The sequence below is a fragment of the Salmo trutta genome, chromosome 37, assembly GCF_901001165.1.
Source record: "Salmo trutta chromosome 37, fSalTru1.1, whole genome shotgun sequence".
Classification (NCBI taxonomy): domain Eukaryota; kingdom Metazoa; phylum Chordata; class Actinopteri; order Salmoniformes; family Salmonidae; genus Salmo; species Salmo trutta.
The window spans coordinates 8,025,136-8,051,443 of NC_042993.1; the positions used below are offsets into that span (position 1 = coordinate 8,025,136).

At 46.9% G+C, this 26,308-nt stretch overlaps 1 protein-coding gene across 3 annotated transcripts; it reads left to right on the plus strand.

Annotated features, from left to right (window-relative positions):
* Positions 1 to 26,308, plus strand: LOC115176859 (myocardin-like). 3 transcript variants are annotated; one of them, XM_029737202.1, is made up of 15 exons: positions 1 to 356; positions 9,537 to 9,712; positions 13,850 to 13,897; positions 14,023 to 14,078; positions 15,818 to 15,884; positions 18,160 to 18,285; positions 18,397 to 18,593; positions 19,210 to 19,350; positions 22,727 to 22,871; positions 23,028 to 23,205; positions 23,369 to 23,513; positions 23,707 to 24,363; positions 25,148 to 25,285; positions 25,480 to 25,534; positions 25,655 to 26,308. In XM_029737202.1, exons 2-15 carry the CDS (start codon positions 9,658 to 9,660, stop codon positions 26,071 to 26,073), a joined length of 2,427 nt encoding a protein of 808 aa, XP_029593062.1. In that variant the 5' UTR covers positions 1 to 356; positions 9,537 to 9,657; the 3' UTR covers positions 26,074 to 26,308. The 3 variants fall into 3 exon arrangements, 2 of the variants coding, with proteins under 2 accessions (XP_029593062.1, XP_029593063.1); XM_029737203.1 differs by having other exon boundaries at positions 25,148 to 25,279; XR_003872296.1 differs by having other exon boundaries at positions 3 to 356; positions 25,148 to 25,279; positions 25,423 to 25,534; positions 25,655 to 25,835.

Here is a 26,308-nt window from a genome sequence, read left to right on the forward strand (position 1 = left end):
GGGAGAGGGGGAGTGACAACTTTGACAGTCCTCCACAGTTGGCACCAAGGATCCAGGACGCTTTAGGGTGGACAGAAGAGGTCCAGAGAGAAAGAGTGAGAGAAGGATAAGGTTAGTTCTATGATAAGGAAGGAAGGAACATCAGATTCTTTCCTCCCCAAGTTCACCTTTAGAACCCTTTTCCAGGGGATTAACGAGTGTGGAGAGAGAGAGAGAGAAACAATATGACAAGAAAAGGAACATGAAAGAAATCGTCATTAAACGCACTTGAAGTTATCTCTTCCTTCTTGCATCTCTCTCTAATTGAATCTTAAACCCACTCCAAGTTCCCCCAAGGGACTTCTCTCTCTGTTTCAGTAAGTATTGTCTTTCATTCTAACTCATTTACTCTCCCTCCCTCTCTCTCTCTGTCTTCCTCTCTATTTCCCTTCCTCGCTCTCTTTCTCTCTCTCTTTTTGCGTCTCAGTGCCCTACTGTGTGATATGAGGACTCATCGATATCCTACTGTATGGGTAGCGCTCTAATCTAGTTTGTATTTAACTGTGTGTGTATGATTGTGTGTTAATGAACACCAGCTCAGTGATTTTGTGTAAATAATCTCAGTCACCCGGTGGGTGTCCACTTTCATGCTGTTCAGGCTTTCCCAATTTGTCTTATGGGTGGCCATCGGCATAGTCAATATAGCCAATAAATGGTGTGTGAATTAGTGGTAATAACCTCTGTCTCTCTCCCATGGTTCTCTGTGTGTAGATAAAACCATCTATTTCTCTGTGGAAGTTTTTGCTTTCTTTCGCTTTTAAATCTGTGCATCCAGCCATCAGAGCACGGTCCTCTGCATAGCTGTGTCCTCTGTGATAGGTGTTGTGGCTTTTTATGTGTCCATTATAATAGGTGTCCCCTGTGCACTCACTGTTTAGCATCTGGGTATCTGTCACTGCCTCTGTCTCTGTCACTCATATGGCCTAACTCACCCTGTCTCTCTCTTCTCCTCGCCTCTCCTCCTTTTCCTTTGTCGTTCTAAATCCTTCCTACTGTCTCTTCCACTTTCTTTCTCGTTATCTCTACAGTGTGTGTGTCCCTCCTCTCTTTCTGTGATTGTGGCAGTCTGCCGTGAGAGGCTTGGTCTAGTCAATGTCGATGTTGTCTCTCTACTACTGTCCACTCTATCCTGCGTGTGTCAGATAGTGTCTCTACTACTGTCCACTCTATCCTGTGTGTGTCAGATAGTTTGTGTCTCTACTACTGTCCACTCTATCCTGCGTGTGTCAGATAGTTTGTGTCTCTCTACTACTGTCCACTCTATCCTGTGTGTGTCAGATAGTGTCTCTCTACTACTGTCCACTCTATCCTGTGTGTGTCAGATAGTGTCTCTCTACTACTGTCCACTCTATCCTGTGTGTGTCAGTGTCTCTCTACTACTGTCCACTCTATCCTGTGTGTGTCAGATAGTGTCTCTCTACTACTGTCCACTCTATCCTGTGTGTGTCAGATAGTGTCTCTCTACTACTGTCCACTCTATCCTGTGTGTGTCAGATAGTGTCTCTCTACTACTGTCCACTCTATCCTGTGTGTGTCAGATAGTTTGTGTCTCTCTACTACTGTCCACTCTATCCTGTGTGTGTCAGATAGTGTGTCTCTACTACTGTCCACTCTATCCTGTGTGTGTCAGATAGTTTGTCTCTCTACTACTGTCCACTCTATCCTGTGTGTGTCAGATAGTTTGTGTCTCTACTACTGTCCACTCTATCCTGCGTGTGTCAGATAGTTTGTGTCTCTACTACTGTCCACTCTATCCTGTGTGTGTCAGATAGTTTGTCTCTCTACTACTGTCCACTCTATCCTGTGTGTGTCAGATAGTGTCTCTCTACTACTGTCCACTCTATCCTGTGTGTGTCAGATAGTTTGTGTCTCTCTACTACTGTCCACTCTATCCTGTGTGTGTCAGATAGTTTGTCTCTCTACTACTGTCCACTCTATCCTGTGTGTGTCAGATAGTTTGTCTCTCTACTACTGTCCACTCTATCCTGTGTGTGTCAGATAGTTTGTGTCTCTCTACTACTGTCCACTCTATCCTGTGTGTGTCAGATAGTTTGTGTCTCTCTACTACTGTCCACTCTATCCTGTGTGTGTCAGATAGTTTGTGTCTCTCTACTACTGTCCACTCTATCCTGTGTGTGTCAGATAGTTTGTCTCTCTACTACTGTCCACTCTATCCTGTGTGTGTCAGATAGTTTGTGTCTCTCTACTACTGTCCACTCTATCCTGCGTGTGTCAGATAGTTTGTGTCTCTCTACTACTGTCCACTCTATCCTGTGTGTGTCAGATAGTGTCTCTCTACTACTGTCCACTCTATCCTGTGTGTGTCAGATAGTGTCTCTCTACTACTGTCCACTCTATCCTGTGTGTGTCAGATAGTGTCTCTCTACTACTGTCCACTCTATCCTGTGTGTGTCAGATAGTGTCTCTCTACTACTGTCCACTCTATCCTGTGTGTGTCAGATAGTGTCTCTCTACTACTGTCCACTCTATCCTGTGTGTGTCAGATAGTGTCTCTCTACTACTGTCCACTCTATCCTGTGTGTGTCAGATAGTTTGTGTCTCTCTACTACTGTCCACTCTATCCTGTGTGTGTCAGATAGTGTGTCTCTACTACTGTCCACTCTATCCTGTGTGTGTCAGATAGTTTGTCTCTCTACTACTGTCCACTCTATCCTGTGTGTGTCAGATAGTTTGTGTCTCTACTACTGTCCACTCTATCCTGTGTGTGTCAGATAGTTTGTGTCTCTACTACTGTCCACTCTATCCTGTGTGTGTCAGATAGTTTGTCTCTCTACTACTGTCCACTCTATCCTGTGTGTGTCAGATAGTGTCTCTCTACTACTGTCCACTCTATCCTGTGTGTCAGATAGTTTGTGTCTCTCTACTACTGTCCACTCTATCCTGTGTGTGTCAGATAGTTTGTCTCTCTACTACTGTCCACTCTATCCTGTGTGTGTCAGATAGTTTGTCTCTCTACTACTGTCCACTCTATCCTGTGTGTGTCAGATTGTTTGTGTCTCTCTACTACTGTCCACTCTATCCTGTGTGTGTCAGATAGTTTGTGTCTCTCTACTACTGTCCACTCTATCCTGTGTGTGTCAGTTTGTGTTTCTCTACTACTGTCCACTCTATCCTGTGTGTGTCAGATAGTTTGTGTCTCTCTACTACTGTCCACTCTATCCTGTGTGTGTCAGATAGTTTGTGTCTCTACTACTGTCCACTCTATCCTGTGTGTGTCAGATAGTTTGTGTCTCTACTACTGTCCACTCTATCCTGTGTGTGTCAGATAGTTTGTCTCTCTACTACTGTCCACTCTATCCTGTGTGTGTCAGATAGTTTGTCTCTCTACTACTGTCCACTCTATCCTGTGTGTGTCAGATAGTTTGTGTCTCTCTACTACTGTCCACTCTATCCTGCGTGTGTCAGATAGTTTGTGTCTCTCTACTACTGTCCACTCTATCCTGTGTGTGTCAGATAGTGTCTCTCTACTACTGTCCACTCTATCCTGTGTGTGTCAGATAGTGTCTCTCTACTACTGTCCACTCTATCCTGTGTGTGTCAGATAGTGTCTCTCTACTACTGTCCACTCTATCCTGTGTGTGTCAGATAGTGTCTCTCTACTACTGTCCACTCTATCCTGTGTGTGTCAGATAGTGTCTCTCTACTACTGTCCACTCTATCCTGTGTGTGTCAGATAGTGTCTCTCTACTACTGTCCACTCTATCCTGTGTGTGTCAGATAGTTTGTGTCTCTCTACTACTGTCCACTCTATCCTGTGTGTGTCAGATAGTGTGTCTCTACTACTGTCCACTCTATCCTGTGTGTGTCAGATAGTTTGTCTCTCTACTACTGTCCACTCTATCCTGTGTGTGTCAGATAGTTTGTGTCTCTACTACTGTCCACTCTATCCTGTGTGTGTCAGATAGTTTGTGTCTTTACTACTGTCCACTCTATCCTGTGTGTGTCAGATAGTTTGTCTCTCTACTACTGTCCACTCTATCCTGTGTGTGTCAGATAGTGTCTCTCTACTACTGTCCACTCTATCCTGTGTGTCAGATAGTTTGTGTCTCTCTACTACTGTCCACTCTATCCTGTGTGTGTCAGATAGTTTGTCTCTCTACTACTGTCCACTCTATCCTGTGTGTGTCAGATAGTTTGTCTCTCTACTACTGTCCACTCTATCCTGTGTGTGTCAGATTGTTTGTGTCTCTCTACTACTGTCCACTCTATCCTGTGTGTGTCAGATAGTTTGTGTCTCTCTACTACTGTCCACTCTATCCTGTGTGTGTCAGTTTGTGTTTCTCTACTACTGTCCACTCTATCCTGTGTGTGTCAGATAGTTTGTGTCTCTCTACTACTGTCCACTCTATCCTGTGTGTGTCAGATAGTTTGTGTCTCTACTACTGTCCACTCTATCCTGTGTGTGTCAGATAGTTTGTGTCTCTACTACTGTCCACTCTATCCTGTATGTGTCAGATAGTTTGTCTCTCTACTACTGTCCACTCTATCCTGTGTGTGTCAGATAGTTTGTCTCTCTACTACTGTCCACTCTATCCTGTGTGTGTCAGATAGTTTGTGTCTCTCTACTACTGTCCACTCTATCCTGTGTGTGTCAGATAGTGTCTCTCTACTACTGTCCACTCTATCCTGTGTGTCAGATAGTTTGTGTCTCTCTACTACTGTCCACTCTATCCTGTGTGTGTCAGATAGTTTGTCTCTCTACTACTGTCCACTCTATCCTGTGTGTGTCAGATAGTTTGTCTCTCTACTACTGTCCACTCTATCCTGTGTGTGTCAGATTGTTTGTGTCTCTCTACTACTGTCCACTCTATCCTGTGTGTGTCAGATAGTTTGTGTCTCTCTACTACTGTCCACTCTATCCTGTGTGTGTCAGTTTGTGTTTCTCTACTACTGTCCACTCTATCCTGTGTGTGTCAGATAGTTTGTGTCTCTCTACTACTGTCCACTCTATCCTGTGTGTGTCAGATAGTTTGTGTCTCTACTACTGTCCACTCTATCCTGTGTGTGTCAGATAGTTTGTGTCTCTACTACTGTCCACTCTATCCTGTGTGTGTCAGATAGTTTGTCTCTCTACTACTGTCCACTCTATCCTGTGTGTGTCAGATAGTTTGTCTCTCTACTACTGTCCACTCTATCCTGTGTGTGTCAGATAGTTTGTGTCTCTCTACTACTGTCCACTCTATCCTGTGTGTGTCAGATAGTGTCTCTCTACTACTGTCCACTCTATCCTGTGTGTGTCAGTGTCTCTCTACTACTGTCCACTCTATCCTGTGTGTGTCAGATAGTGTCTCTCTACTACTGTCCACTCTATCCTGTGTGTGTCAGTGTCTCTCTACTACTGTCCACTCTATCCTGTGTGTGTCAGATAGTGTCTCTCTACTACTGTCCACTCTATCCTGTGTGTGTCAGATAGTTTGTGTCTCTCTACTACTGTCCACTCTATCCTGTGTGTGTCAGTGTCTCTCTACTACTGTCCACTCTATCCTGTGTGTGTCAGATAGTTTGTGTCTCTACTACTGTCCACTCTATCCTGTGTGTGTCAGATAGTGTCTCTCTACTACTGTCCACTCTATCCTGTGTGTGTCAGATAGTGTCTCTCTACTACTGTCCACTCTATCCTGTGTGTGTCAGATAGTGTCTCTCTACTACTGTCCACTCTATCCTGTGTGTGTCAGATAGTTTGTGTCTCTCTACTACTGTCCACTCTATCCTGTGTGTGTCAGATAGTGTCTCTCTACTACTGTCCACTCTATCCTGTGTGTGTCAGTGTGTCTCTACTACTGTCCACTCTATCCTGTGTGTGTCAGATAGTGTCTCTCTACTACTGTCCACTCTATCCTGTGTGTGTCAGTGTCTCTCTACTACTGTCCACTCTATCCTGTGTGTGTCAGATAGTTTGTGTCTCTCTACTACTGTCCACTCTATCCTGTGTGTGTCAGATAGTTTGTGTCTCTCTACTACTGTCCACTCTATCCTGTGTGTGTCAGTGTCTCTCTACTACTGTCCACTCTATCCTGTGTGTGTCAGTGTGTCTCTACTACTGTCCACTCTATCCTGTGTGTGTCAGATAGTGTGTCTCTACTACTGTCCACTCTATCCTGTGTGTGTCAGATAGTTTGTGTCTCTCTACTACTGTCCACTCTATCCTGTGTGTGTCAGATAGTTTGTGTCTCTCTACTACTGTCCACTCTATCCTGTGTGTGTCAGTTTGTGTCTCTCTACTACTGTCCACTCTATCCTGTGTGTGTCAGATAGTGTGTCTCTACTACTGTCCACTCTATCCTGTGTGTGTCAGATAGTTTGTGTCTCTCTACTACTGTCCACTCTATCCTGTGTGTGTCAGATAGTTTGTGTCTCTCTACTACTGTCCACTCTATCCTGTGTGTGTCAGTTTGTGTCGCTCTACTACTGTCCACTCTATCCTGTGTGTGTCAGATAGTTTGTGTCTCTACTACTGTCCACTCTATCCTGTGTGTGTCAGATAGTTTGTCTCTCTACTACTGTCCACTCTATCCTGTGTGTGTCAGTGTGTCTCTCTACTACTGTCCACTCTATCCTGTGTGTGTCAGATAGTTTGTGTCTCTCTACTACTGTCTACTCTATCCTGTGTGTGTCAGATAGTTTGTGTCTCTTCTACTGTCCACTCTATCCTGTGTGTGTCAGATAGTTTGTGTCTCTCTACTACTGTCCACTCTATCCTGTGTGTGTCAGATAGTTTGTGTCTCTCTACTACTGTCCACTCTATCCTGTGTGTGTCAGATAGTTTGTCTCTCTACTACTGTCCACTCTATCCTGTGTGTGTCAGATAGTGTCTCTCTACTACTGTTGTCACATCCTGACCAGTAAAAGGGGTTGTTTGTTATTGTAGTTTGGTCAGGGCGTGGCAGGGGGTGTTTGTTTAGTGTGTTTCGGGTTTTTTGGGCAATGTTCTATGTTAGTATATTTCTATGTCTGTGTCTATTTAGTCTATTTCTATGTTCAGGGTTTTTGGTTTGGTCTTCAATTAGAAACAGCTGTTCTTCGTTGCTTCTAATTGGAGCACATATTTAAGTAGGGGTTTTTGTCACTGTGTTTGTGGGTTGTTGTTCCGTGTATAGCGTTTAACCTTACAGGACTGTCTTTGTCGTTTATTTTGTATAAGTATTTTGTTTGTGTTTTTTCCTTCTAATGAAGATGAGTATACACGTTCCCGCTGCGTTTTTGTCCACTCAATACGACGAACGTTACAGAACTACCCAACAACAACGGACCAAGCAGCGGAGGAAGGAGCAGCAGAGGTATCTGGAGTTGTGGACATGGGAGGAAATTTTGAATGGGGCAGGACCATGGCACCAGGCTGGGGAGTACCGCCGCCCTAAGGAGGAGCTGGAGGCAGCCAAGGCGGAGCGGCGCCGTTACGAGGCATTATACGTGCCGATTGACAAGTACGAGAGGCACCCGGGGGGCACACGGGGAGTGTGGCTAGGTCAGGCAATAGACCTGAGCCAACTCCCCGTGCGTATTATGGGGAGCGTTTGGCGGTGAGGTCGCCGGTCTATGCGGAAGTGCGCACGATCTCGCCCATGCTCACGCACAGTCCGGTGCGAGCGATACCAGCCCCCCTTAAGTACTGTGCTAGAGTGGGCATCCAGCCTGGGAGAAGTGCGCCGGCACAATACATCTGGCCACCAGTGCGTCTCCTGGGTCCAGGCTACCCTGCTCCTGCTCTACGCACGGCAGCCATCAGCACTCTGCACAGCCCAGTTCGCCCTGTGCCAGCACTCCGCCCGTACAGGGCTACTGTTACAACCCAGCCAGGACGGGTTGTGCAGGCTGTGCGCTCCAGACCTCCAGTGCTTATTCATGGCCCAGTGTATCCAGTTCCTGCTCCTCACACTAGCCTTGAGGAGCGTGTCCCTAGTCTGGCGCCTCCAAAGCCAGCACCACGCACCAGGCCTCCAGTGCGTCAGCCCAGTCCAGTACGTCCTGTTCCTGCTCCTCGCACTAGCCTTGAGGTGCGTGTCTCCAGTCTGGTACCTCCAGTACCAGCCCCACGCACCAGGCCTCCAGTGCGTCAGCCTAGTCCAGTACGTCCTGCTCCTGCTCCTCGCACTAGCCCTGTGGTGTGCGTCAGCCTAGTCCAGTACGTCCTACTCCTGCTCCTCGCACTAGCCCTGTGGTGTGCGTCAGCCTAGTCTGGTGTCTCCAAAGCCAGCCCCACGCACCAGGCCTTTAGTGCGCAGTCCCCGTCTAGAGCTTCCGGCGACAGTGCCCCGTCTAGAGCTTCCGGCGATGGCCCACAGTCCGGAATCGACAGACGGCCCACAGCCCTCCAGTCCGGAGACGGCCCTCCAGTCCGGAGACGGCCCTCCAGTCCGGAACCGGCGCAGCCAGAGTCGCCCTCCAGCCCGAGATCTCCAGCGACGCGCCTCAGCCCGAGGTCTCCAGTGACACGCATGAGCTTTCAAGGGGGGTGGGCAGGCTAGTTTATGGACCTAAGCCTGAGCCACCTCCGTAGTAGGAGGATTGGGGAGGGGGGGTGTAGCACATGAACCGTCGGTGACGGTGGCCACCCTCCCTTCCCTCCCTTTAGTTTGGGATTATTTTTGTTTTGGTTTCTTTTTGTGTTTTTTTTTGTTTGAGGTGCATCCGGGGTCTGCACCTTTGGGGGGGGGGGGGGGGACTGTCACGTCCTGACCAGTAAAAGGGGTTGTTTGTTATTGTAGTTTGGTCAGGGCGTGGCAGGGGGTGATTGTTTAGTGTGTTTAGTTTTTTTTGGGGCAATGTTCTATGTTAGTATATTTTTATGTCTGTCTATTTCTATGTTCAGGGTTTTTGGTTTGGCCTTCAATTAGAAGGAGCTGTTCTTCGTTGCTTCTAATTGGAGCACATATTTAAGTAGGGGTTTTTGTCTGTGTTTGTGGGTAGTTGTTCCGTGTATAGCGTTTAACCTTACAGGACTGTCTTTGTCGTTTATTTTGTATAAGTATTTTGTTTGTGTTTTTTCCTTCTAATAAAGATGAGTATACATGTTCCCGCTGCGTTTTGGTCCACTCAATACGACGAACGTTACAACTGTCCACTCTATCCTGTGGGTGTCAGTTTGTGTGTCTCTTCTACTGTCCACTCTATCCTGTGTGTGTCAGTTTGTGTGTCTCTTCTACTGTCCACTCTATCCTGTGTGTGTCAGTTTGTGTCTCTTCTACTGTCCACTCTATCCTGTGTGTGTCAGTGTCTCTCTACTACTGTCCACTCTATCCTGTGTGTGTCAGTTTGTGTGTTTCTTCTACTGTCCACTCTATCCTGTGTGTGTCAGTGTCTCTCTACTTCTGTCCACTCTATTTCTGTCCACTCTATAACTCTCTCTTCTGTCTACTGCTCTGGTCTGTGTGTCTTGTACTCAGTGTCAGTATATTTTTTTCTCAAGGGATAAACCAAAGCATTGACCTCCACTGTTCCATCTCCCCCCAATCTGTTGTTCTCTGCTTTCCACACAGAGAGAGACAGAATCAGAAGAGTCCATTCCTCCTGATTCCCACCCAAGTGGGAATAAAAACAGGATTCCACTCTTTCTTTCTGTTCCTCCTCTCATCCCTTGTTCCCCTCCTCCTCTCCGTCATGACGTTGCTGGCTTCTGAGAGGTCGCTTCTCATCCGGAACAAATTCCGCTCAGGTGAGGATCTGGCTGGGCTGGTTGGGGTGGGGCTGCATCAGGCCGGTTGGGGTGGGGCTGGATCAGGCCAGGCCGGTTTGGGTGGGGCTGGATCAGGCCAGGCCGGTTGGGGTGGGGCTGCATCAGGCCGGTTGGTGTGGGACTGGATCAGGCCAGGCCGGTTGGGGTGGGGCGGGGCTGCATCAGGCCGGTTGGTGTGGGACTGTATCAGGCCAGGCCGGTTGGGGTGGGGCTGCATCAGGCCGGTTGGGGTGGGGCTGGCAGGGAGGAATTAGGTCTGGGGTGTGGGACTAAGTTGCTCTTAGGCTGATCTTGGGTCATAGTGCTGTCTGTATTGTCATAAAGTGTCACTCAGCCTCTTCTCTCTCTGTCAGCCAAGCCCATGGCTATGGTAACTAGTAATGATTGATTGCTATATCATTAGCATAGAAGTTCTTCCGGTATGATTATGGAGGATATTGGCAGATAAGTCTAGTCTTGGTTATATTAATCATGAGGGTGATTAATCAGGTAAACATATTGATCGTTGTACATCTATTTATTGATTGAAACCACAGAGCTCTCCTGAATAGCAGTGTTGACCACAAATCTTTTCAGCTAGCTATGTTTTAATCTGTCATGCGAGACAAGAGGCATATAGCTACTGCCACATTGTTCCTGTCTCCATTTCAAACTATAACGATGTGAAGTTCTGTTTGTTTACACCGAGGGCTCAGTACACAGTGAACTAAAAACTCTTAGGCAAATTCAAACACATAACTAATTAAATAAGACAGCATTAGAGTTACAGTTATAAGATTGGAAAATGTTTGGATGACATTATACAGATGCCGTATCTTAATTTGATTATCCTGTAGTTGCAGGTTTAAAAAGTCTTCTAAAGTTTGCAATTTCCACTTAAAAATGTCTGACATGATTTGCCTCACAGAAAATGTATCAACCTCTACAAATTATAATCCACAACAACAGTTCAATTTTCTTTTGCTGCAGGATTATTTTCCTGCTGTTGCAAACTGGTACAAATTAAGATCCTACATCTGTAGCAAGAAATGTGTACAGCTACTGAATCCTTTTGCAAGTTGGATTTCTTTGTTTTGTGTTAGGTCCATCAGCCATAGGTTACTGTCCTTTAACTAGCAGCAGTTGTGTTCTAGAATTGGAATGTGCCCCTTAAAAATGGCCGCCGCTGTTGTTATCAGTCTACTGCTGTCATAAAGAGACTTGGTAGGGACAGGAAATTAGGTCATAGAGACATTCCTGCTGTTGTTTTTTCCACCAGCTGTTCATTACCAGGCCTGTCTTGGGCAGCTGGAGGTTCAGATTAGATTTGATGAGTTTATTTATTTATTTAAATACCAGGAAGTGTCTTGAGGTTTCCAGATTGGATTCATTAGAAGAGACATTTAAATGAGTTAGACTGGCTAACTAAGTATCAGCTGTCCTGCTGCTTTGAACCCACTATCTCTTCAGCTATGGAGAAAATGGTTGTTGGCTATGAAGGACCAATCAATACTTTTGTCAATATGTAAATGTTGTCTGATTGGTTGATGTTGAATTAATTGCCTATGGATGGAAGAATGGCAATATGGATTGTGTAACTTGTGTTGAGGAAGATGTACTACTATACCCTGAGTATGTTACCATGACTGTGGTCAAAACAGAAAAGCGGTAGGGTGTGCTGTGCCTGTGGACAGTGGTGGTGATGGCCAAAAATTTTATATGATCAGTTTCTCATGGCAGGAAAATAATCCTGCAGTAACAGGAAATGTGTGTTATTGTGTGGATGGTAAAAATGTGACATTTTTGTAGGGGTTGATACATTTTAAAGGCAAGTTACAAACTTTAGAAGCCTTTTTAAACCTTGAATAAACTACAAATGTGCATTTCCTGTTGTGCAGAACATTTCCTGCAACAACAGGGCGATCAAATTAAGATCTTACATCTGTACTTACATCAGCGGTGAAATCATGGTAATGATAATACTGCATTTGGTAGCTGCTAAATGATCAATGATCATTGATAACCAAAAGGTTCACTCTGAGATTACTTCACATTATAGACGGTTGAGGAGACAATTATAACCTCAATCCAATCTCTGTTATCTCTCTCTGTCCATGAACGCTTGCCCAAAGCAGGAAGATAATCTCACTGAGCTAAATCCATGCACAACTTCAGTCATTTACACTGTCACCTTCCTGCTCTTATCTGTCATCAAGATTCTGGCTTCATTTGTTTCCACTCAGTTACAGATTGTTAATTGTTAACGGTAAACTAAATTGACCTACCATCTCTACAGGGCTTATAAATGGTTTATAAGTAGTCAATCAACTCTTCTGGGTACCTTTTAAATGATGATTTCACGTGTTAGTTCCCTGGAGCGGGCCAGGGTCTATGTCTGTAACTTTAGTTGGGTCCTGTATACAAATCTGGTCAAATTTCACCTCTGAGTCCAATCAATTATTCTACCTCACAACCGATTACACATACAGTACCATGACCGAGTCAGCATGGATGCCTATGTGAGTCAATCAGAGTACCCAGTCCAATACAGTACCATGACCGAGTCAGCATGGATGCCTATGTGAGTCAATCAGAGTACCCAGTCCAATACAGTACCATGACCGAGTCAGCATGGATGCCTATGTGAGTCAATCAGAGTACCCAGTCCAATACGGTACCATGACCAAGTCAGCATGGATGCCTATGTGAGTCAATCAGAGTACCCAGTCCAATACGGTACCATGACCGAGTCAGCATGGAGGCCTATGTGAGTCAATCAGAGTACCCAGTCCAATACGGTACCATGACCGAGTCAGCATGGAGGCCTATGTGAGTCAATCAGAGTACCCAGTCCAATACAGTACCAAGAGGTAGCAGTTACCAGGCTAAGAGGTAGAAGTTACCAGGCTAAGAGGTAGCAGTTACCAGGCTACGAGGTAGCAGTTACCAGGCTACGAGGTAGAAGTTACCAGGCTAAGAGGTAGCAGTTACCAGGCTAAGAGGTAGGTGTTACCAGGCTAAGAGGTAGCAGTTACCAGGCTAAGAGGTAGCAGTTACCAGGCTACGAGGTAGGTATTACCAGGCTAAGAGGTAGCAGTTACCAGGCTAAGAGGTAGCAGTTACCAGGCTACGAGGTAGGTATTACCAGGCTAAGAGGTAGCAGTTACCAGGCTACGAGGTAGGTGTTACCAGGCTACGAGGTAGGTGATACCAGGCTACGAGGTAGGGGTTACCAGGCTACGAGGTAGGGGTTACCAGGCTAAGAGGTAGCAGTTACCAGGCTAAGAGGTAGCAGTTACCAGGCTACGAGGTAGGTATTACCAGGCTAAGAGGTAGCAGTTACCAGGCTAAGAGGTAGCAGTTACCAGGCTACGAGGTAGGTTTTTCCAGGCTAAGAGGTAGCAGTTACCAGGCTAAGAGGTAGCAGTTACCAGGCTAAGAGGTAGCAGTTACCAGGCTAAGAGGTAGCAGTAACCAGGCTAAGAGGTAGAAGTTACCAGGCTACGAGGTAGCAGTTACCAGGCTAAGAGGTAGCAGTTACCAGGCTACGAGGTAGGTGTTACCAGGCTACGAGGTAGGTATTTCCAGGCTAAGAGGTAGCAGTTACCAGGCTAAGAGGTAGCAGTTACCAGGCTACGAGGTAGCAGTTACCAGGCTACGAGGTAGGTGTACTTAGCGTGCATGACAGTGATGAAGGGAGGGAGACAGAGAGTTCTGGAGAGAGAGGGACAGCTGAAGGGGGGGATGGGGTGACAGAAATAGACATACTGACGGATAAATAGTTACAGCCCCCCCAAACCCTTCTCATCCTGCTGTCCCCTCCCTCCATCCCTCCCTCCATTTCTCTCAGATCTCAAAACTCAGCACTGGAATGCATTGTGGGAAACATCCCCAAACCTATCAGCCTCTCCCCCAATGAACCTCTTAGTGTGAAGATGTGTGTTCAGTGTATGTGTGTGTGTGGATGGAGTTGGTGTCTGTGTGCAGAGATTGCTCAGTCACATGTTACTATACTATTACAGAGGGATATTGTACAACAGAACATAGGACAGTACCTTTTACCCATAGTTACCTTGCAGGTTATTCCAGGTATTCTCATACATCTAATTCACCACCTCTCTACTGCTTGTCTTTCAGTCTTGCAGTTGAGGATTCAGAACCGAAGGCAAAATGAAATCGACTCTGGTGAGTGGAGTCACTGTTAATGTTTACTGACCGGGTTGGGTGTTCTCTCTACTTTATACTACCTTCTAATGACTGCTCTCTCTCTCTCTCTCTCTCTCTCTCTCTCTCTCTCTCTCTCTCTCTAGGGTTGAAAACTACCTGTTCCTCTCTCAAAGGAGAGAAAGACCAGAGTAAAGCTCTGGTGAGTAGCTCACTGTTTCTCTCAACCTAAAGAAGAGACTTGTTGTCTCACTGTTTCTCTCAACCTAAAGAATAGACTTGTTATCTCACTGTTTCTCTCAACCTAAAGAAGAGACTTGTTGTCTCACTGTTTCTCTCAACCTAAAGAAGAGACTTGTTATCTCACTGTTTCTCTCAACCTAAAGAAGAGACTTGTTATCTCACTGTTTCTCTCAACCTAAAGAATAGACTTGTTATCTCACTGTTTCTCTCAACCTAAAGAAGAGACTTGTTGTCTCACTGTTTCTCTCAACCTAAAGAAGAGACTTGTTATCTCACTGTTTCTCTCAACCTAAAGAAGAGACTTGTTGTCTCACTGTTTCTCTCAACCTAAAGAAGAGACTTGTTGTCTCACTGTTTCTCTCAACCTAAAGAAGAGACTTGTTGTCTCACTGTTTCTCTCAACCTAAAGAAGAGACTTGTTGTCTCACTGTTTCTCTCAACCTAAAGAAGAGACTTGTTGTCTCACTGTTTCTCTCAACCTAAAGAAGAGACTTGTTATCTCACTGTTTCTCTCAACCTAAAGAAGAGACTTGTTGTCTCACTGTTTCTCTCAACCTAAAGAAGAGACTTGTTATCTCACTGTTTCTCTCAACCTAAAGAAGAGACTTGTTGTCTCACTGTTTCTCTCAACCTAAAGAAGAGACTTGTTGTCTCACTGTTTCTCTCAACCTAAAGAAGAGACTTGTTGTCTCACTGTTTCTCTCAACCTAAAGAAGAGACTTGTTGTCTCACTGTTTCTCTCAACCTAAAGAAGAGACTTGTTGTCTCACTGTTTCTCTCAACCTAAAGAAGAGACTTGTTGTCTCACTGTTTCTCTCAACCTAAAGAAGAGACTTGTTGTCTCACTGTTTCTCTCAACCTAAAGAAGAGACTTGTTGTCTCACTGTTTCTCTCAACCTAAAGAAGAGACTTGTTATCTCACTGTTTCTCTCAACCTAAAGAAGAGACTTGTTGTCTCACTGTTTCTCTCAACCTAAAGAAGAGACTTGTTGTCTCACTGTTTCTCTCAACCTAAAGAAGAGACTTGTTGTCTCACTGTTTCTCTCAACCTAAAGAAGAGACTTGTTGTCTCACTGTTTCTCTCAACCTAAAGAAGAGACTTGTTGTCTCACTGTTTCTCTCAACCTAAAGAAGAGACTTGTTGTCTCACTGTTTCTCTCAACCTAAAGAAGAGACTTGTTGTCTCACTGTTTCTCTCAACCTAAAGAAGAGACTTGTTGTCTCACTGTTTCTCTCAACCTAAAGAAGAGACTTGTTGTCTCACTGTTTCTCTCAACCTAAAGAAGAGACTTGTTGTCTCACTGTTTCTCTCAACCTAAAGAAGAGACTTGTTGTCTCACTGTTTCTCTCAACCTAAAGAAGAGACTTGTTGTCTCACTGTTTCTCTCAACCTAAAGAAGAGACTTGTTGTCTCACTGTTTCTCTCAACCTAAAGAAGAGACTTGTTATCTCACTGTTTCTCTCAACCTAAAGAAGAGACTTGTTGTCTCACTGTTTCTCTCAACCTAAAGAAGAGACTTGTTGTCTCACTGTTTCTCTCAACCTAAAGAAGAGACTTGTTGTCTCACTGTTTCTCTCAACCTAAAGAAGAGACTTGTTGTCTCACTGTTTCTCTGGTTGTCATTTAAATGAATTGAATTGAAATGGAACTGACCCCAAAACGGGTTTGCTGGTTTGACCTGCTATCTCCCAATGCAGCGTCTAACTGACGATGGCGCCACTCAGAAGTCGCCCCTTTGTGATCTGAACAGTAAAACTGCACAAGGTGATGATACCCCGTCAGTCTGTCCACTGTGTTCCTGCTGTCTGTTGTCTGACTCATTTAGTATGCTCCCAGCAAAGCATAACACTCCTCATCACCTACCTCTGTCTCTGTCATCTGTCTTTCTCTTCCCCTCTAACTACCTTTCTCTCTCTCTCTCTCTCTCTCTCTCTCTCTCTCTCTCTCTCTCTCTCTCTCTAGTACTTTTTATTATCATACATTTTCCCTGACACCCAAAACTACTTGTTACATTTTGAATGCTTAGCAGGACAGGAAAATGGTCCAATGCCACACTTATCAAGGAAATACGTGGTCATCATTACTGCCTCTGATCTGGCGGACTCACTAAACACATGCTTTGTTTGTAAATGATATCTGAGTGTTGCATTGTGCCCCTGGCTATCGGTAAAAAAAGAAAAGAAAACTGTGCTGTCTAATTTGCTTAATATAAGGAATTTGAAATTATTTATAGAATTTTCTTTTACTATTAATACTTAAGTATATTTTAGCAATTACATTTACTTTCAATACTTAAGTATATTTAATAAACCAAATACTTTTAGACTTTTACTCGAGTAGTGTTTTACTGGGTGACTTTTACTTCAGTCATTTTCTATTAAGGTATCTTTACTTTTACTCAAGTATGACAATTGGATACATTTTCCAGCACTGCGCTCTCTCTCTCTCTCTCTCTCTCTCTCTCTCTCTTTCTCTCTCTCTCTCTCTCTCTCTCTCTCTCTCTCTCTTTCTCTCACTACCTCTCTGTCTCTGTGTTTCTTTCTCTCTCTCTGTCTCCCTCTTCCTCTCTCCCTCTCTCTCTCTCTCTCTCTCTCTCTCTCTCACTACCTCTCTCTCAGTGTTTCTCTCTCTCTGTCTCAATCCATTTTCTCTTATCTACTCTAATTCCTTCACTCCTCTTTACCTGTAACGTGATGAGGAAATGAAGGTTCAGAGCCCTATGATGGAATTGGTATTCCATTAGCTGTCAATCACACCTAGATGTGAACCATGTTGCTCTCCATTACAGGCAGGTTTCATTGGATTAAACCTGTCAGCCAAGCAATGATGGACAGAACACAAAACCCCACCCATCCAGGGGTGGAGAACTGTTGTTTTCTCAACCACTCACATCTCTCTCACCCTCCTCTCCTCCTCTCTCTTCTACTATATCCTGTCCTCCTCTCTCTTCTCCTCTCTACCTTCTTCTACTCTCTATCCTCTCCTCCTCTCTCTTCTACTCTCTATCCTCTCCTCCTCTCTCTTCTACTCTCTATCCTCTCCTCCTCTCTCTTCTGTTCTATCCTCTCCTCCTCTCTCTTCTTCTGTTCTATCCTCTCCTCCTCTCTCTTCTCTTCTGTTCTATCCTCTCCTCCTCTCTCTTCTGTTCTATCCTCTCCTCCTCTCTCTCTTCTGTTCTATCCTCTCCTCCTCTCTCTTCTGTTCTATCCTCTCCTCCTCTCTCTTCTGTTCTATCCTCTCCTCCTCTCTCTTCTGTTCTATCCTCTCCTCCTCTCTCTTCTGTTCTATCCTCTCCTCCTCTCTCTTCTGTTCTATCCTCTCCTCCTCTCTCTTCTCTTCTGTTCTATCCTCTCCTCCTCTCTCTTCTGTTCTATCCTCTCCTCCTCTCTCTTCTGTTCTATCCTCTCCTCCTCTCTCTTCTGTTCTATCCTCTCCTCCTCTCTCTTCTACTCTCTATCCTCTCCTCCTCTCTCTTCTACTCTCTATCTTATCCTCTTCTCACTTTTCCTCTGTACACTCTCTCCCTCTCTTTTCTCCTGTCAGCTTCTCCCTTCTCCTCTATATCCTGTCCTCTTCTCTCTTCTACTCTCTATCCTCTCTCCCTCTTCTTCTCTGTAACCTTTCCTCTTGTATTTATCTCATTGTCCATTGTGATTAAAATACCACTATTATTGTTGCATTTCTGGTTGTGTTGTTGTTGTTGTTATTTTATGTGTCTCCAGGGGTATGTGGTTCCTTTAAGGCAGACGTTTTGTGTACCCCTGCTGGGTTGAACTGGGATTGAGTGCCCACAGCAACACAGTTATGCATACACAAACACAAATCTGCTCTCAACTCCTGTTACTTCTCTCTCTAACAGACAGGAGTGTGTTGCTTCTCTCTCTAACAGACAGGAGTGTGTTGCTTCTCTCTCTAACAGACAGGATTGTGTTGCTTCTCTCTCTAACAGACAGGAGTGTGTTGCTTCTCTCTCTAACAGACAGGAGTGTGTTGCTTCTCTCTCTAACAGACAGGAGTGTGTTGCTTCTCTCTCTAACAGACAGGAGGTTGTGTGGGGCCAGAAGGCAGAAGAAGGCTCGGCTGGCTAACAACCTTGGAGAGAAGGTCCAGCATCGGCCCAGACCTCTGGACCTCCTGCACAAACACATACTGCCTCTGGAGAACCGTGAGTTAACGCACATGCACACGCACACATGCACGGAAGAAATATAGACGTTTTCAAACAGTCCAGATGTCATTACTAATTAACCTATTCTTCCTCCCCCTCTTCCCTTAGGCCCTGTCTCCTTCCCTCCCTCCTCAGATGTCTTCCAAGATGACATCTCTTCCTGCTCTTCCTCCTTGTCTTCCGAGCAACTCGGGGTCCTTCAATCACCAGCCCTCTCCTCGTCGCCGGGGTTCTCAGACGACCAATCACTGAGTGACCTGTCGCCTGGGGTCTTGCCCCTTACCCACAGTCCTGCCCATGTTCAGGTGAGATTACCTTCCCCTAAATCCTAACCGCAACCATCAAGTGAGATTACCTTCCCCTTAATCCTAACCTCAACCATCAAATGAGATTACCTTCCCCTAAATCCTAACCTCAACCATCAAGTGAGATTACCTTCCCCTAAATCCTAACCTCAACCATCAAGTGAGATTACCTTCCCCTAAATCCTAACCTCAACCATCAAATGAGATTACCTTCCCCTAAATCCTAACCTCAACCATCAAGTGAGATTACCTTCCCCTAAATCCCAACCTCAACCATCAAGTGAGATTACCTTCCCCTAAATCCTAACCGCAACCATCAGGTGAGATTACCTTCCCCTAAATCCTATCCTCAACCATCAAATGAGATTACCTTTCCCTAAATCCTAACCTCAACCATCAGTTGAGATTACCTTTCCCTAAATCCTAACCTCAACCATCAGGTGAGATTACCTTCCCCTAAATCCTATCCTCAACCATCAGGTGAGATTACCTTCCCCTAAATCCTAACCTCAACCATCAACACGGGAAACACAAAACTGACTTTAGAACTGCAAGTAATGTTTGGACTACAGCATTTGCTATTACCTGTTTATATTTTTGTCCTGCTTTCCTGCAGTCTATCTTGGCGTTGCTCCCAGCAACCGAGGGCATCAGCCAGCCAATGAGCATGACCGTGGGCGACTCCAACTCCATGGCAACGACCGGGAGACCAAAGGGGATATATCTGACCTCCCATGCCACGCCCCTGCTGCCAAAGGTACTGGAACAGGGCTACTCAGAAATAGACCAAACACACATCCAGAACAATGTGTAAATGCATCTGTAAAAATCATTAAAGAAATTAAGAATGAATTGATTGAAGCATTAACAATGGATTGATTGATTTATTGATTGATTGGTGGTAAAGTCAATCAAAAATAATCCCATGCATATACAGTATTACAGTATTACGGTATTACAGTATTACAGTATTACAGTATTACGGTATTACAGGATTACGGTATTACAGTATTACAGTATTACAGTATTACAGCATTACAGATGTTAATGCATTGTCTGCATAGAGAGACAGACATGTTGCCACGTCCTGACCAGCAGAGGGAGTAATTGTATTAGTTTTGGTCAGGACGTGGCAGAGGGTTTGTGTTTTGTATGTTTTCTACGTTCTGTCTAGTTTAGTTTTTCTATGTTTAGGTTTGGGTGTTGGACTCTCAATTGGAGGCAGGTGTTGCTAGTTGCCTCTGATTGAGAGTCCTATATATAGGTGTGTGTTTGGTTTGGGTTTTTGTGGGTAGTTGTATTTGCACTGCGTTATGTTAGCCTGCAAATCTGTTAGCTGTCGTTCCTGTTTCTTGTTTTATCCGTTACTCACTTTATATAATTTATTAAAGTATAAGTATTCCGGTACCCGCTGTGCCTTGGTCTCATCTCTTCAACGACACTTGTGACAGAACTACCCACCACAACAGGACCAAGCAGGGGAGGAAATCTGGCGAGGACTGGGGAACACGGCTGGTAAGGGAACCCGAGAGGCAGCCCCAATAATTATTTTGGGGGGGGCACAAGGGCAGTTTGGCGGGGCGAGGATGGAGCCCCAGGCCAGCTCCCCGTACCCTTGTTGGGCAGAGACGAACTGGACAGGTCCCGTGCTTTGGGGTGATGGGTACAGTGGCGAGGCCGAGCATCTTCAGGCCAGTACGCGCAGTACCAGCACCCCGCATGTGCCAGGGGAAAGTGGGCATCCAGCCGGTAGGGGTGATGCCAGTCCTGCGCTCAAGACCACCAGTGCGCCTCTACGGTCCAGTGTTTCCCGCTACACGCACGAGCCTTGAGGTGCGTGTCTCCAGGCTGGCATGTCCTGTACCAGCCCCACGCATCAGGTATCTAGTGCGTCAGCCCAGCCTCGCCAGTCAGGAGCAGCCAGAGCCGCCCGCCAGTCAGGAGCCGCCAGAGCCGCCCGCCAGTCAGGAGTCGCCAGAGCCGCCCGCCAGTCAGGAGCCGCCAGAGCGGCCCGTCTGCCCGGAGCCGCCAGAGCGGCCCGCCGTTCCGGAGCCGCCAGAGCGGCCCGTCTGCCCGGAGCCGCCAGAGCAGCCCGCCGTTCCGGAGCCGCCAGAGCGGCCCGTCTGCCCGGAGCCGCCAGAGCGGCCCGCCGTTCCGGAGCCGCCAGAGCGGCCCGCCGTTCCGGATCCGCCAGAGCGGCCCGCCGTTCCGGATCCGCCAGAGCGGCCCGCCGTTCCGGATCCGCCAGAGCGGCCCGCCAGTCGGGCGCAGTCATTGCCGCCCGCCAGCCGGGCGCAGCCATCGCCGCCCGCCAGCCGGGCGCAGCAAGGGTTGCCTGCCATCCGGGCGCAGCAAGGGTCGCCCACCAGCCGGGCGCAGACATCGCCGCCCGCCAGCCGGGCGCAGCAAGGGACACCCGCCAGCCGGGCGCAGCCAGGGGCGCCACCTAAGTGGGCAACGCCGAAGGTGGAGCAAGGTCCACGTCCCGCACCTGAGCCGCCTCCTATATAGGTGGGTTGGGGAGGGGGGGTGTAGCACAGTGCCGTCGTTGAGGGCAGCCACCCTCCCTTCCCTCCCTTTAGTTTAGGGGGATATTTTTTGTTGTTTGGGGGTTTTTGTCTTTTCTTTTAGGTGCATTCGGGGTCTGCACCTTTAGGGGGGGTACTGTCACGTCCTGACCAGCAGAGGGAGTAATTGTATTAGTTTTGGTCAGGACGTGGCAGAGGGTTTGTGTTTTGTATGTTTTCTACGTTCTGTCTAGTTTAGTTTTTCTATGTTTACGTTTGGGTGTTGGACTCTCAATTGTCACCCCGCTCCTCCGCTCTCTCCACTGGCTTCCAGTTGAAGCTCGCATCCGCTACAAGACCATGGTGCTTGCCTACGGAGCTGTGAGGGGAACGGCACCTCCGTACCTTCAGGCTCTGATCAGGCCCTACACCCAAACAAGGGCACTGCGTTCATCCACCTCTGGCCTGCTCGCCTCCCTACCTCTGAGGAAGCACAGTTCCCGCTCAGCCCAGTCAAAACTGTTCGCCGCTCTGGCACCCCAATGGTGGAACAAGCTCCCTCACGATGCCAGGACAGCGGAGTCAATCACCACCTTCCGGAGACACCTGAAGCCCCACCTCTTTAAGGAATACCTGGGATAGGATAAAGTAATCCTTCTAACCCCCCCCCCCTTTAAAAGATTTAGATGCACTATTGTAAAGTGGTTGTTCTACTGGATATTATAGGTGAATGCACCAATTTGTAAGTCGCTCTGGATAAGAGCGTCTGCTAAATGACTTAAATGTAATGTAAATGTAATTGGAGGCAGGTGTTGCTAGTTGCCTCTGATTGAGAGTCCTATATATAGGTGTGTGTTTGGTTTGGGTTTTTGTGGGTAGTTGTATTTGCACTGCGTTATGTTAGCCTGCAAATCTGTTAGCTGTCGTTCCTGTTTCTTGTTTTTTCCGTTACTCACTTTATATAATTTATTAAAGTATGAGTATTCCGGTACCCACTGCGCCTTGGTCTCATCTCTTCAACGACACTTGTGACACATGTTTTGACTGTGAGGGTCAGATACAGTATATCAGTAGGCACTCTTCTTCTCCCGGTGTCTACTGATAGGTATTCAACCACATAGCATAATGTACACACACTCTGGTGTTACGTATTCATTAGTGTCGACAGTCACTACCAACGGAACTATGCCCTATGGATTAATGACACGCACACATGCACACACACACAAACACACACCTGCTAGATGTCACAGCTGACTGGACACACTGTCACTTGTCACGCTTTCACACATGCGTTTAATGCCAGGATTCAGCTAGGATACTGACTGTTCAACCATTACAACCTGAAAGGATCACATATGTTACATGACATATTGTATACATCCTGCTGTTAACTCTGCCTTAGAAACTCATAACATGCTAGTACTTTCAGAACTGTCTGTACTCATCAGAACTGATCTGACCTCTCTCAGGTTACACTGTTTATGGATTTTGACAATGCTTGAATAATACATTTCTAATAAAAATATGGGATATGAGAAATATGACTTTGATTCATTCTCTGTCTCCCCCTCTCCCTCCCCATCCCCTCCCCCTTCTCCCTCTTCATTTCTCCACCTTTCTCAGACAGCCCAGTCTCTCACACCTCCCTCCCTGACTTCCTCTCGCCCCCCCCGCCTGCGGAAACCCCGGGATTCACAGCCCAAGATGAGGAAACTGAAATACCACCAGTACATTCCCCCCGACCAGAGATGCACGGCCGGGACTGCCGGTAATAGTCTTTATACTTTAAAAAACAGGATTATCTTTTATGTATATTTTACCTTTCATACAATACTTGCAGCCCAATGTACTTTACATGACAAATGTTGTCAAAATGAGTCCACTAAATAGCAGGGAAGTTGATCATTATTAACATTGTGCTCAGGGGGAGGGGCCAGTCAGAGGAGCCCCACCCCGGCCCAGCTCTTAGACCCCGCCTACTCCAGCCTCCTGCAGCAACAGCAGGTGCTCCTCCAGCTGCAGATCCTCCAGAACCAACAACAACAGCAGAACCAGCAGCAACAGGACCAGCATCAACAGCAGCAGCTCACCGTCACACCCAGGTAGGTACCACTACATACACCACACCAAATCTCCCTCCCGCTGGGCCTTCTCACAAGAACTGTGGTTTCATTCAGATGTTATACGGTTCATCAGACCATTTAAAGTAGGTTAACCATTACATGTGCGCTGGCAACGAGCATGAATGTTTTGTTTTTATCAAAGCGGAGACACCAACCAAATGGTGAGGTTCTCTAGAGCCATGCACCAGGCCCCTCAGCCTGTATCCAAGGCAACAAACCACACCTCTGTGGACACAAGTCCCTCCAACAAGTCTGAGCTCCTCCCACCTAACCTGGTCGACCTCACGGTAATGTGGGCAGGACAATAACTTGAACATTTGAATGTTTATAGCACTTCTCACTTCCTATTTATCTGTACCTCCTCTTCATTCTTTTGTCCTTGCTTGCTTCTCTTCATTCTCTGACCTCTTTCTCTGATCCCTCTCTATTTGCTGTCCCTGACCCTCTCCTCTGTCACACTCCGTCCTCCTTCTCTCCCAGGTGTCTGAGTTGCGACAGCAGCTGCGTAAGCGAGGTCTTCCTGTCTCCGGCACCAAGCCCGCCCTCCTACAGAGGCTCCGCCCTTTCCAGCTGCCCCAACTGTGCTTGACCCCTGTGCCCCTCTGCCAGCTGGGTACCAGCCTGGAACCCCTTACCCCCACCTCCTTGCTCACCCCCAGCCACTACCCCAGCTCCAGCCCCAGCTCTGGAACTGATTCCCCCACCAACAGCCCTAACCATCAGGTCTACATCCAGTCCACTGGAATTCTGAGTGGGGTTCCAAACGGAATTGTTAATGACATTTCAAATGGTAATACTAATGGAATTCCCAATGGAATAGGGGTCAGTGTGGTGGGGGAGCAGTGTGGCTTCCTGGCCCCTGCGTTAACCCCATCGTCGACACCCCACCCCGGTCTCCCCCCATGCTCCTCTTCGCCACTGTCGACTGGCGCCTCCTGGCGGTCGGAAGAGGAGCAGCAGGAGCTGAGCCTGGAGCTGGAGATGAGGGAGAGGATGAGGAGCAGGCCCAGGGAGAGGCTATCTCCTCCTCTGTCTCTATCCTGTGGGGGTTCCCTCCATCCCTTCCTGCAACAGGATCCAGGATGGCCCAGAGGGACACCAGAGAGGGAAGGACAGACAGAGATCCTGTTCACACAGGTAAACTAACACGCCTGACTCAGACAGACAGATACACCATAGTCTCTCCTATACCTGACAGATAGACAGATACACCATAGTCTCTCCTATACCTGATTCAGACAGACAGATACACCATAGTCTCTCCTATACCTGACAGATAGACAGATACACCATAGTCGCTCCTATACCTGACTCAGACAGACAGATACACCATAGTCTCTCCTATACTTGACTCAGACAGATAGATACACCATAGTCTCTCCTATACCTGACTCAGACAGACAGATACACCATAGTCTCTCCTATACCTGACTCAGACAGACAGATACACCATAGTCGCTCCTGTACTTGACTCAGACAGACAGATACACCATAGTCTCTCCTATACCTGACTCAGACAGACAGATACACCATAGTCTCTCCTATACCTGACTCAGACAGACAGATACACCATAGTCTCTCCTATACCTGACTCAGACAGACAGATACACCATAGTCTCTCCTATACCTGACTCAGACAGACAGATACACCATAGTCGCTCCTATACCTGACTCAGACAGACAGATACACCATAGTCTCTCCTATACCTGACTCAGACAGACAGATACACCATAGTCGCTCCTATACTTGACTCATCTCTCCCCAACAAACTTCACACAGGTACACAACTATATCATCCACAAGATTTAGCTGAGACAGTGCAACACATCACATCACTTATCTTACCATTTACAATATTCACCATTAAATACTGTATAGCTTCGTACAGTATGTACAATTTAACTTCCACTGTCCAATCAGGTGTTCTGCTGCCAGCCGTGGGGCGTGATTGGCCAGGACTTTGAGCTGCCTATGCAGATCACAGCCAGTCCCATTCAAGCCCCACCCAGCGTCCGCAGTCTGGAGGAGGAGCTGCAGGAGGCCATTAACAGAGTACTGGTCTGTGTGTGTGTGTGTGTGTGTGTGTGTGTGTGTGTGTGTGTGTGTGTGTGTGTGTGTGTGTGTGTGTGTGTGTGTGTGTGTGTGTGTGTGTGTAAATCAGAGTCATTACTGACATTCATTGTATTTTGTAAAAGGTGACCCTGTCAAGTAAACCCTTGGGTGATTTCCCTGTCTCTGTCCTGCCCTCTTAGATGGACCCCAGTCAGTCAATAGAGGACATTCTGGAGGAGCCTTCCATCTGTGTGGGTGAGTGGATAGCTCTCTGGCCTCTTAACAATGGCACTTTATAGTTCCGTAGTCACCAAGACTGGTCATAGATAATTACAGGCTTTTGTTTGTTTGTTTTGCCTTCCCCCTCTCTTCTAGACTCCCACTCCTCCTCTGTCTCAGACCTCCAATCCCCTGTCACTATCCTCCCTGGCCCCTCCCCTCCTCCCCAAACAGACCAATCCCAGCCGTTCCGTTGTCATTCAAAGGATGACAACTTTCTGTCCTCTCCTCTTTGCTCCTCCCTCCTGCTGGAGCTCCCGCCGTCGCCTTCGACGATGGTTCCCTGCCAAGCCGCCCCAACCCCTCTCCCTCCCTCCATCTGTACTTCTCCCACTGTGACCTCACGGAAGAGGCGGGCTCAGGCAACCTTTGACCCTGCTGATTGGTTGGAGTTGCTAGCCTCTGGACTCCGCCCTCTCAGTCCTCCATCTGCCCCATTCGTTGAGACCGATTTTGGCCTCAATTTGGATCTGAATGTCAACCGAGCATTGGATCTCATGGTGGAGCAGTGGTGAAGGTCTTAGGTGGACCGAGTGTCTGTGTGTGTGTGTGTGTTAGTCGGACTTCAACATACACCTCCCAACAATGGGAACAGATTTGTGAATGTCCATCCATCAATCCATCTGTCTATCCATCCATCCCCTCTGTCCACTTTGTGAGTGAGTAGTCTGTTTGAGAGAGGTGACTGCAGGTCTGTACCCCACGCAATGTCGAGAGACAGATGCTACTGCATTGGAAGAGATGAAAAAA